This window comes from Aulostomus chinensis, chromosome 19 (assembly GCF_037954235.1).
Source record: "Aulostomus chinensis isolate RoL2024-O1b breed Wild chromosome 19, RoL_Achi_v1.0, whole genome shotgun sequence".
In the NCBI taxonomy this organism is placed as follows: Eukaryota; Metazoa; Chordata; class Actinopteri; order Syngnathiformes; family Aulostomidae; genus Aulostomus; species Aulostomus chinensis.
This window is the reverse complement of record NC_141338.1, coordinates 10,195,108-10,206,260: the sequence shown is the minus strand read 5'-3', so window position 1 is coordinate 10,206,260 and position 11,153 is coordinate 10,195,108. Positions and strand designations below refer to the sequence as shown.

Genomic DNA, 11,153 nt, shown 5'->3' with positions numbered 1-11,153 from the left:
GTAACTGATGGTTTCAGATACATACATGTAGTGGAGTAAAAAAATATGATATACGTTTTGAAATGTAGTGAAATTCAAGTATAAAGTCCCCTCATCACTGTACTTAAACACAGAAATTGAGTAAAAATACTTAGATTCTCTCCATATTTTTTGACTTAGCTTATGTTTATGACATAAACATCGGCATTATAGATGTTCCTGGTGGAAAGTAGGACACAATCCAAACTAAGACTTTGTCATTGGTCCATCCATTTTCTTCCGCTTATTCCTATTAAGGGTTGTGGGGCCTATCCCAGTGTCGACAGATGAGGGGCAGGATTCACACAGACAGGTCGCCAGTCCATCACAGGGCCAACACAGAGACAGACAACCATTCACACTCACAGCCACACCTACGGTCAATTTAGAGTATCAATCAGCCTCGTCCCCTCTTGATGTCTTTGGACTGTGGGAGGAAGCTGGAGTACCAGAGAGAACCCACACAGGAACAGGGAGAACATGCAAACTCCACACAGAAAGATGCCCGAGCCGGGACTCAAACCCGGAACCTTCTTGCTGTGAGGCGACAGTGCTGACCACTGCACCACCCTGGAGCCCTTTGTCATTGGTATGCCAGTTATTTGTGTATTCTTAAAATATGTAAAATGCAAAAATTTCACAAAAATGGCATTTTTAAAAATTATCTGACGACAAATGCATTTTCCTGGTCTGTCTTTGCACTAAAAACATGTTGATATGGATGTCTCTTCTATAAAACAAAATATTTGATCATTTTAATTAAGGTAATATGAAAAATAGTCAAGGCTTGTCTACAACGTTAGTATTTAACTTCCTTAAAGTTGTGGGAATATTTTAGAGAGATAAAAACATGAGATTGGTCAAAAATGGATACATTCCTGTGAAAAAAAACTCCTTTGTTTGCAAATGAAATAAAATTTTGCTCGGAAACTTTCTTGGTGATCGGGGATTATTGATTTCAAACAAAATATCAGGTTTCTAAATGAAAGTACTTTGAAGTGAAGCCTAATCCGCCTTCAGCAGTAGGTGGCGGTAGTGAGCCTGACGCCAGCGCGCACGACGCGGAAGGAGAGGAGAGAGAAGAAGAAGCCCACACGTGTTTATGTCCGACCACCGTGTCGATGAGTGTCAAAATATGAACTTTTTGCAACTCTAGTTTTTTGTTCTTGCTTTTATTTCGTTGTGTAAAGATACTTAAACACAAGTATGGCCCAGAGGAAGAAAAAACTGACGAAGAAGAAGAGACACACGGCCAGCAGGGAGCCGGAGGCAGACTCTGACAGTGGAGACTTTGAGCTGGCTGCTGAAATCAAGGACGATGATTCAGTAAGACGCTGATACTTAGATGACCGTCTGCTACCGTCTACGGAACACTTTACCACTAATTTATGAGCAGATGATTGTGCTTTGTTCAATTGTTAGCTGTGTTGTTCTATAGAGCTTCGCCCGTACTCTATGGAGAGCGGGGGTATAGCTCAGTGGTAGAGCATTTGACTGCAGATCAAGAGGTCTCCGGTTCAAATCCGGATGCCCCCTTAATTCTTTATAGTCTTCAGTCTCATAAAAATACCTGGTGAGAGTTGCCATTAATCCTTGTTCTTTACAACCGGTAATTCGACACGCCAACGTCATTCATGATAAACTCGTTTGCAGACAAACAGTTTATTTATTCTCGTCGACAGATGATGTGATGATAATATACAACACCTGGTGAGGAAACGATGCGTTCAACATGTGATTTATGGCATATTTGAATGAAAAAGAACATTTTTAAATTCACTGAGTTGAACAGTTACGTGTGGTATGTTTGGACATGAGAGTAAAAGTAATATCTGTTGATTTTTTTTTCGGTCAGACGATATGAATAAATTCAGTACATTTTCTCCCTGTGGAACACCTACGATTGTAATATTTCTCTGACCAAACTATTCAATAAGATATAATCGTCTGATTAAATGAATGATAATCAGTTACAACGCTATAGAAGCTATTGACCACAACAGGGACGTAGCTAATTATTCCATTAAAACTACATTCAAGGATGTATGGGTAGTAACTTGAATAAAGATGGGCCTTCATCAGGATGCTGTCCGGTCTCTTTTCCGTGATGGTGAGTGTGTAGTTTTCTAGTGTTTTTCTATCTGGGACTGCACATCAAACTCCTCCACCGCCAAAGTTATTTTCAAAATTCGGGATTAGATTTTTTGTTGTTGTCTGAAAAAGACCCACAAACTCCTGAGACTCCTTGCTACTAATGATAATTAACCAATAAACTGACTGTCATCGACAATTAATACCTCATCAGCTCAGCTAAGCTCAACCACTGCAATTTCTAAAATTGTGTCTATATTTTTGATGACCTCTAGTGGTACATTGATGATGTCATCAACATTGTCTTTACAGCCGGGGAGGAAACTGCTGCGGTTCCCCGCCTCATCTGACTGCCTGTCAGATGTGGAGCCTGACACCAGGGAGCTGGTCAGAGCCCAGAACAAGAAGAAAAAGAAGTCTGGAGGATTTCAGTCCATGGGTAAAAGACTCTACTGGAACTCTACAAATATTTTTGAACTTGTAAAGAAGAAAAAGCTGCAATCAGAGGTTGTTTGACTGTGCTCTGTGTCACATCAGGTCTCAGCTACCCCGTGTATAAAGGGGTCATGAAGAAGGGTTACAAAGTCCCGACTCCAATCCAGAGAAAGGTTAGTCAGCACCACTTCACCGTCATGTGATCCAAACAAGTTTTGTACTCCTGATATCCCGTATCTGATCTTTCTCTCCTCCCGTTTTAGACCATCCCGGTAATTTTGGATGGCAAGGATATCGTAGCGATGGCGAGGACGGGCAGTGGCAAGACCGCTGCCTTCCTGGTCCCCATGTTTGAGAAGTTGAAGGCACATCAAGCCCAAACAGGAGCCAGGGCCCTCATCCTGACCCCCACCAGAGAGCTGGCCCTGCAGACCATGAAGTTCACGAAAGAGGTCAGAAGAGCTGCCTGAAAAACAGCCATTTTGCCACGTTGCTGATTGCATTTGATTTTTTGTACAATCAAGTTTGTCTCATTTTTCTTCTTGTAGTTGGGCAAATTCACCGGCCTGAAGACAGCTCTGATTCTCGGTGGAGACAGGTCTGTGATTCACCTCCTTCTCTTGTACTAGTGACGTTCTTCTGACCCACTCACCTCTACTTTCTGTGTCTTCTCCAGCATGGAGGATCAGTTTGCTGCTCTCCATGAAAACCCGGACATGTGAGTACAAACAGGATCTGGTAGTTTTCGGCCTCTAGCTACTAGATGTGGCTTCTGTAATACTGAGCTCTGTCCTCCTCTGTCTCAGAATCATCGGTACCCCCGGCCGTCTCATGCACGTGGTCAAGGAGATGAACCTGAAGTTGCAAAGCGTGGAGTATGTGGTGTTTGATGAGGCTGACAGGTGAGAAACGGGAACTGCGAGGATAAAAGTTTTCAATTCACACCGTTGGATTGAACGTGACAATGTTCCTCCTCCTCTCAGGTTGTTTGAGATGGGTTTCGCTGAGCAGCTTGAGGAGATTATTCGGAGGCTTCCTGACACCAGACAGACGCTGCTGTTCTCTGCTACGCTGCCTAAACTGCTGGTGGACTTCGCCAGAGCCGGTGAGATCCAGATTGTACCAAGTTACACTTTTTGAATTAGCAGCCATGACAGCTTAAGTATGAAGATTCTAAATATTTACACCTGCCATGACCTCTGGTGCTAAGTGGAGCAGTTTATTCCTGTGTTGCACCCCATGGAAAGCACACCCCAGGCTACTTACAGGGAAGACCTGCTTGTTTAGATCAGATGGAGTCCACATCAACGTTCCCAAAATGCGCTCCAGTCCAGGGGACTGAGAACAGCTGTTTTTAAGGGTCTAGGTGTGATGGTTATGCTCCACAAAAGAAAAACAGGTCACATTTAAGCCAGACAAAAAAGTGCCGGCGTGAAAACAGCCTAAACGACCTTTATTATACTGATATTAATCTTCGATTTTAAGGCCCAGGCTAACTGAATATACATTCTGACTTCCAGGACTGACAGAACCAGTACTGATTCGTTTGGATGTGGATTCTAAACTCAGTGACCAGATCAAGGTAAGACACACAAGTAAAGGCATTAAAGTGACGATAGAAAGGGAGTTTAATGAGAGGGAAACAACAGCATCCGAGCTGTGACCATCACGCAAAGCAACTGGTGCTGTCAGCGTGCTAACAGCACCGCGCCAGTTTTTACCCACGAGGACGTCCTGCCAATAATGTGACGTGTGTTTATTTACAAGATGTGACTCCTAAAGTTGAGTTACAGCGCCGCATCCTCACATGCTGTTGATCAGATAACCAAAACTTCCTCTGTCCCCCTTCAGCTGTCATTCTTCCATCTGCGAGTGGATGACAAGCCGGCCCTGCTGCTTCACCTCCTCAGAAATGTGGCGAAGCCTCAGGAGCAGACGGTTGTCTTTGCTGCCACCAAACATCACGTAGAGTACCTGAATGAGGTCAGATACCACCGACTCCACCTCTAAAAGAATACCAATTGTGATCGCTCTTTTTTGTTGTTGTTGTTGTTAAATTTTTTCATTTTTATCCACAGCTGCTGTCCTCCGAGGGTTTGGAGTGCGCCTACATCTACAGCGCTCTGGATCAGACGGCCAGGAAGATCAACATAGGGAAGTTTGTGCATCGGAAAGCCATGGTGCTGATTGTGACTGACGTTGCTGCTCGCGGTATAGACATCCCCCTGCTGGACAATGTCATCAACTACAACTTTCCCTCCAAGGCAAAGCTCTTCCTGCACAGAGTTGGTCCGTTGCTTAGAGAAACATTATTGTTTTTTTTGTTTTTTAATCTTTTTTACAAAATTTAAATAAAGGAGACGGAATGAGTTAGGTCATCAGCTGTCATTGGTGTTCAGGTCGCGTGGGTCGTGCGGGGCGCAGCGGCACAGCGTACAGCATGGTGTGTGCAGATGAGATGCCTTTTGTCTACGACCTTCATCTTTTCCTCGGACGTCCCATCCAGTTCGCCACACCGGAACACACACAAGGTAAAATTCACTGAGTGCCTGGCAGGTGTAGCACACACCTCTGGCTGCTCGCTGACCGTCTCTGTCTGTCAGATTTAGACGGAGTGTTTGGCCGGGTCCCTCAGAGTATCCTGGACGACGAAGGCTCTAGTCTGATCACAGCTCATGAGAACTCCCTAGACCTGCAGAACCTGCATCGTGTCTCAGAGAACGCCTACAAGCAGTACCTCAAATCTCGGCCAAACCCGTCCCCAGAGTCCATCAGACGAGTGAAAAACACGGACGTATCCTGCATGGCGGTTCATCCCTTACTGGGTCAGTTTAGAAGCGGCTGAACTATGCGGAGCGAGTGGTGCTCTGACACACGTTCTAACAGGGTTGTGTTTGATTCTGTTACAGGGTCAAGTTTGGAGAAAGTGGAACTGGAACGCCTTCAAATCGTCGATGCCATCAAGGGCTACAAATCCAAATCTGTGAGTATAAGGTGACGTCTTCAAGAGCCGGCGTTTCCTGCAAACCTGTCATAAAACAATTCCTGTTACCTTCGTCTTCTTCGACTAGACTATCTTTGAAATCAACTCCAATAACAAGACGTCTGCCAGTGAGGTGATGCGGTCCAAACGCTCCAAAGACTCCAAGCTGGTGGAAAAATTCAGCAAACACAGAGATGATCTGACTGCAGAGGGCCGCCTGCATCAGCCGGTCAAATTCCCCACCGCTGATGAGGCTTCTGCCATGGGCGACGAGGACGACGCCATGCAGGTAAGAATGATCCGTGCGGTTCTCAACATCTCTGACTTGCATCTTCATCAATTTAAACTTTTTTTTGACTGGCATTTATGCTAATGGGGCGGGGGGGTGTATTTTAAGGAGGTGTTCTCAGAGGTGGTGGGTGGCAAGAGGAAAGGCCGCAAAGACGGAGAAGAAGGTCAGAAGAGCAAGAGAAGCAGACCAGCGGGCAAAGACGAGGAATATTACATCCCTTACAGACCGAAGGACTTCAACTCTGAGAGAGGGTGAGGACACGAGTGTTGCTAACACCTGAAATCATCTCAGACATGCTTCAAAAAGTACCGCGAGGATCATGCACTCTGTGACGCACGTTTTTTTGTGGTGCTAGGTTGAGTCTGGGCGGAGATGGCAGTGCGTTTGAGCAGCAAGCCTCCTCGGCTGTCCTGGACCTCATGGGGGACGAGGGAGATCGGTTGAACCAGCACAAAAAAATAATGAAATGGTGAAGCTTTATATCCCCTCACCCTCTCATTCTCTTGGTTGAAGACCTTACATTTGTGATCTGCTTTTAATTCCGTTTCTCTCTGCTATTTGTAGGGACCGCAAGAGGAAGCGCTTCGTCCGAGACACCGGAAAAGAAGACCAGAAGAAGAAGATCAAAACAGATGGTGGCCAGGTCATCGCTAACAAAAAGAACAGGAAGAACTTGTATCCTTTCAACAGCGTTTCCTGCTATCGTGCTTTTCTGCTCTCGCTCACGCTGACATTCAGTCGAGATGTCGTATGACTTAACGGCCCGTCAGTTACGAGGAGTGGAAGAAAAAATACAAGGTTGATGACACAGGATCTGGCTCAGATGGAGAGGGAGGAGGAGGAGGAAGAAAACCAGCACGAGGTAAAACTTCTTCAGTCTCAACTCATATCTGGAGGAGCAAAGCAGTTGGCATCAATGATCTTAACATGGCGGCTAAGCTAGAGAGCTGATAGTTAGCTTTTATGGGTTTGTTTTCTCTTTTTCTTTTAAACTTTAGCAGAATGATGTAAAAACTACGAAGCTGAATTTAACTGGTATTTCTGTTTTTTTGGGGGGGGGGGGGGCAAAGTAAAAAAACAAAAACTCGACCATCAACTCTAAAAGTCTCGTACGTGTTATCACTCATCTGCTCAATGTGAAGAGAAAAAACCTGCAGGGCGGTTGCCTCTTCATGGAAGGTCGTGCCAGATTTGACCTGAACTTCTTCGGACTTTACACAAGAGTTTTCCTCCAGTGGTCCGATAATGCGAGCAGAAAAAAATCACCAACGCTGCATTCAGTCAAATATACAGCTCAGGTCTTTATTTCTCAACCTCTGTTGTTGGATGCGCTCCTTCCCAGGTCGCGGCCGTGGTCGGCGAGGCCCTCAGTTCCAGAGCCCGGCGGGACCGCAGCGTACAGCAGGCGGCCGCCCGGTGCGTTCGGAGCTGAAGACGAGCCAGCAGATCCTGAAGCAGCGCAAGAAAAAACAGAAGCACCAGTTCCTGCAGAGCGGAGGCCTTCAGAAACTCCGCGCCAAGAACAAACAGTGGGTGGGAGAGGTTAAGAGGTCAGGGTTCGGGCGGGGCGGCCAAAAGAAGGGCAAGATGAGGAAGAGATTGTGAGGTGGGTGAAGGACGTGAGAGCATGGAGGCCATTAGAGAAGGAAGACCACGATCATCCTGAGTTCCAGACTGCATTAATCCTCCTCACCTTCCTCTTCCTCGCTTACTGAACTCTGTAAAGGAGCACTCACAGAATGCAGTGGATTTACTTCTCACACGCCTACGAGTGGATTAATCTGCGTTGATAAGTGATTAAAATATGTCTGTACCCACATTTAACTGCTGGAATAAGACGGACACACACGAGGTTAAACTCTGATTCATGTCTTTTTCTGTGAAACGCAAAAGTATATTGATAACGCGATTGTGTGGGATACAAATGTGGCGGGAAAGTGTTTCGCTTTTGCTTTTCTTCACCCTTCAGTTTTCCATGGAATGAATGGTTTGAAGCAAGAGGTGATGTCTTCAGAAACAGGTAGACCCTTCCAGCAGACTGGTTATTAAAGAGCTCCCATTCCTCTTGATTGCTTTCTCATCTCTCCTGAAATTGAATATTTAAACACTTCGCTCAGACTGACAGGCCGGCTGTCAGCAGAGGATCAGTCCTCCGTTCTTCCGCGGCTGTTGAGTCTTTACCTCCACGTTACACACTCATGATGCCTCTTACTAGTTCGTAACCTATGCTACGCCGATGAGCTGCCACAAGAGGGCGCCCAAGTCTTTCCCTTTGAATTTATCGAAGCCAAGTGGAGCAGCAACTCTGCAGACGCGCAGTTGACACATGGTGACAGTAAAACCTGCTGCAGATTGGCATGAAGGAGAAGCCTTCGCCTTCATTGGATGTTGGTTTGTTTTAGACACCCTGGCACCATTAGGAGCACTGAAAGTGGAATACTGACTACAAATTCCTACTGGAAAAATATCAAACTTTTCAGTAGGAAAGTTTTCGTTTTTTTCAAATAGTTGATTTTTTTCCCCTGTTAAGTTTATTTCAGTAGTTTCTATATCAGTAGCAGATATTACTAGGCTGGAAATATCGGACAGAATTTTTTTTATGTTTTATATTTTTAAATACCTACGTAAGTGCAAAATTCCTCTCTTTTTCCAGTAACTTCCATCCCGTGTGACTCCAAATAAATACCAAGAGTAGCTCGTTCAGACAGACGGGAAACATCCGTCAGAACTTACTTCTATGTCTATAGATGTAGTAGTCCAGCCCAACAGTGGTGGGCAGTAACAAAGTAAATGTACCTCAGTACATAAACGAGTATCTGTACTACAACTGATGTGTTTCCCTGGAACTTCCAACACTTGTAAAACAAATATTGTACCTTTACTCTACATTTCTGTCATGAGGGTTGTTGTTACTTTTAGGTTAGCTGAAGATTTTTTTGAGGCTGTGAAGCGCTCTGGATATACAAGTACACGGTTCATGCAGTAAGTGTGTTCAGAGACTATGCTGTTATACTGGGGTTGTGTACTTTGGCCGCCATCATGCCACTTAATGCTTACTTATCATATCATGACCTGATGCGTTCAAATCTTCAACAAACTAAACGAAATTTAACGAACGAAGCTGAACAGTGCTACTGTTCAACGTGGATGATGGTCTTATGTTCATGCGTCTGATTTATTTATTTATTTTGTATTCATCACTAATGGCTCCTGGTTTCTGATTCCTGGGAACCATCACGTTAGACTGGTTGTACTGGACTCAAATCAAATAACAAGTCATTTGTTTCCTTCATAAGATAGAACCTGGAGAAAGGACCAGTGCGTCTTGTCTCGTCTCGTCTCGTCTCAGCTGCTGGGAAGGTGCAGAACATGACGACATGCACAGCATCCTCAGAGGGAAGATCAGCTCTGGACCAATGAGAGTGAGGGAGACGGGTGTCTCGAGCCATCTGGATGTGGTTAGGCTCTTATGATATGTGTGGACGTTATCAGAGGTCAGTCACGGCTGCGTTCACTTCGGGGCCCAAGCTCTTCCGTGATGATTTGTGGCTCGTGAATGTTGCTGAAGAAAATGGCCGGTAGGTGGGTATGTATCTGTGTATGTGTATTTGCTCCAAACACACCAGTGTCGCCATGGAGATCGTCGCCGGACACACGAGCGCTCTGATATATGTCTTGTCGTGGGGGGGATTTCCCGAACAACATTCATTCATAAAACACACTCGGGGGTTTGACGGCGCAAATACTGAGACAAAGACATTTAATAATGTAATTTCAACGCAAATAATTGCAGTGTTTTAGTACAGTGTGGTCAATAGTTAATAAGTAAATAAAGGAATAAATAGGTGGCTGAATTATGGGCCTGAACAAAAATAAGTTATTTTTGGCGCTTAACACCCAGATAGTGTATTAGCAGTGTGGACCAGAAGCAACTGGAGTGAATGATGCCTTTATGACATCAACTAATCCCAGTTTGCCTTTACCTCATATCCCATCCTTCTCATATCCCATCCCTCACCCCCCCCCCCCATCCCCTCTATCTGATGGCCTCTCTCCCCTTCCCAGCGGCCTCTGGCGCTACAGCAGCTCTTCAGTTGTCAGAAACGGCAGCTTTATCTTTATTTAGGGCTCCCAGGGACTGACACAGCGTCCACTTGAGATATACCAAAGAGCCTGCTGCTCTCATAAAAGTAGAATAGAAATGCTAGGCAGCAGTTATGGCTGGACTGTACTGTATGTGTGTGTGTGTAGGTTGTTTACAAGTTGTCCTCCCACCGCAGCTCAAACATTGGAGTGTTTTAGGTATTTACCCTGAAAAATGCTCTGAGAGTATGACTTTGTAATGTTTTGTGTGGGAAGGGTTGTTGTTTTTTTTGTTCCTTAAAAGTATGTTAACATTCCCCTAAAACATCCTAAAAATGTCTATAAGATGTTTGGGCATTACACCCTGTGATTATTTTTTAAGTTATATTTTTGGAGCGGCATCTTGTGTTCTTATTATATTATAATAATGTAGAGAGGGAGCAGGAAGGAGGGTAGAGAGGCTGTGCTGCAGATGTTCATCACAAAACTTTTTTTTTTATTTTGCCACACGTGTGGTTTATATTCTCAGGAAATTACGAGAAAAAATTTACAAACAGGCAGCACAGCGGTGCAGGGGTCAGCACTGTCGCTTCACAGCAAGAAGGTTCCGGGTTCGAGCCCCAGCTCGGTCATGGGATCTTTCTGTGTGGAGTCTCCATGTTCTCCCTGTTCCTGTGTGGGTTCTCTCTGGTACTCCAGCTTCCTCCCACAGTCCAAAGACATCAAGAGGGGACGAGGCTGATTGATACTCTAAATTGACCGTAGGTGTGACTGTGAGTGTGAAAGGTTGTCTGTCTATGTGTGTTGGCCCTGTGCCTCTCTCCTGAAGGCTCCAGCCCCCCCCCCCCCCCCCCACACACACAAACCCTTAACAGGATAAATGGAAGAAAATGGATGGAATGGAACTCTTTGTCTCAGTATTTCTACTAATGAGTGCAGAACACATGAATCGCTAACCACTGTGACAACGTTACCCACAAGTTCTAAAGAAAATGTTTGAAAGCATTTTTAAAATGTTCTAATATTACATAACTATAGATGGTTTCGGGGGGGGGGGATGGCCTCAAAACATCCTCCCAATGTTGCAGATTATGTCCAAGTTACCATCTTAACAGGAACATTATAAGAACTTCGTCATCCCTGCTAGCTGGTTAGCTTTAGCCGATACTTTTAGCCCATTCATATTAAATTTGCATCCACACCATCTCAGTTACTTCAAACTCAGTGTTGAAAAATGTCCCAGTTCATACT

At 44.9% G+C, this 11,153-nt stretch overlaps 1 protein-coding gene and 1 non-coding gene across 2 annotated transcripts; both read left to right on the top strand.

The window, feature by feature from the left end:
• The first annotated feature begins 1,065 nt into the window (after positions 1 to 1,065).
• ddx54 (DEAD (Asp-Glu-Ala-Asp) box polypeptide 54) lies at positions 1,066 to 7,896 on the top strand. Its single transcript, XM_086186952.1, has 20 exons — positions 1,066 to 1,344; positions 2,422 to 2,548; positions 2,647 to 2,717; positions 2,808 to 2,996; positions 3,093 to 3,142; positions 3,221 to 3,262; positions 3,351 to 3,446; positions 3,528 to 3,649; positions 4,065 to 4,126; positions 4,396 to 4,527; positions 4,623 to 4,833; positions 4,944 to 5,075; positions 5,148 to 5,369; positions 5,454 to 5,527; positions 5,616 to 5,816; positions 5,925 to 6,070; positions 6,175 to 6,288; positions 6,384 to 6,494; positions 6,590 to 6,681; positions 7,162 to 7,896. Exons 1-20 carry the CDS (start codon positions 1,225 to 1,227, stop codon positions 7,422 to 7,424), a joined length of 2,577 nt encoding a protein of 858 aa, XP_086043078.1. The 5' UTR covers positions 1,066 to 1,224; the 3' UTR covers positions 7,425 to 7,896.
• Positions 1,483 to 1,554, top strand: trnac-gca (transfer RNA cysteine (anticodon GCA)). Its single transcript has one exon. It is a non-coding gene; the product is annotated as a tRNA-Cys (tRNA).
• Positions 7,897 to 11,153: the final 3,257 nt, after the last annotated feature.

What these genes read in the sequence shown, in the direction of transcription:
- ddx54 (XM_086186952.1), top strand. Translation starts at nt 1,225, where the DNA reads ATGGCCCAGAGGAAGAAAAAACTGACGAAGAAGAAGAGACACACGGCC. An exon ending in CGACTCCAATCCAGAGAAAG is followed by an intron (nt 2,718 to 2,807) that starts GTTAGTCAGCAC and finishes CTCCCGTTTTAG; the next exon opens with ACCATCCCGGTAATTTTGGA. An exon ending in ACGAGGACGACGCCATGCAG is followed by an intron (nt 5,817 to 5,924) that starts GTAAGAATGATC and finishes GTGTATTTTAAG; the next exon opens with GAGGTGTTCTCAGAGGTGGT.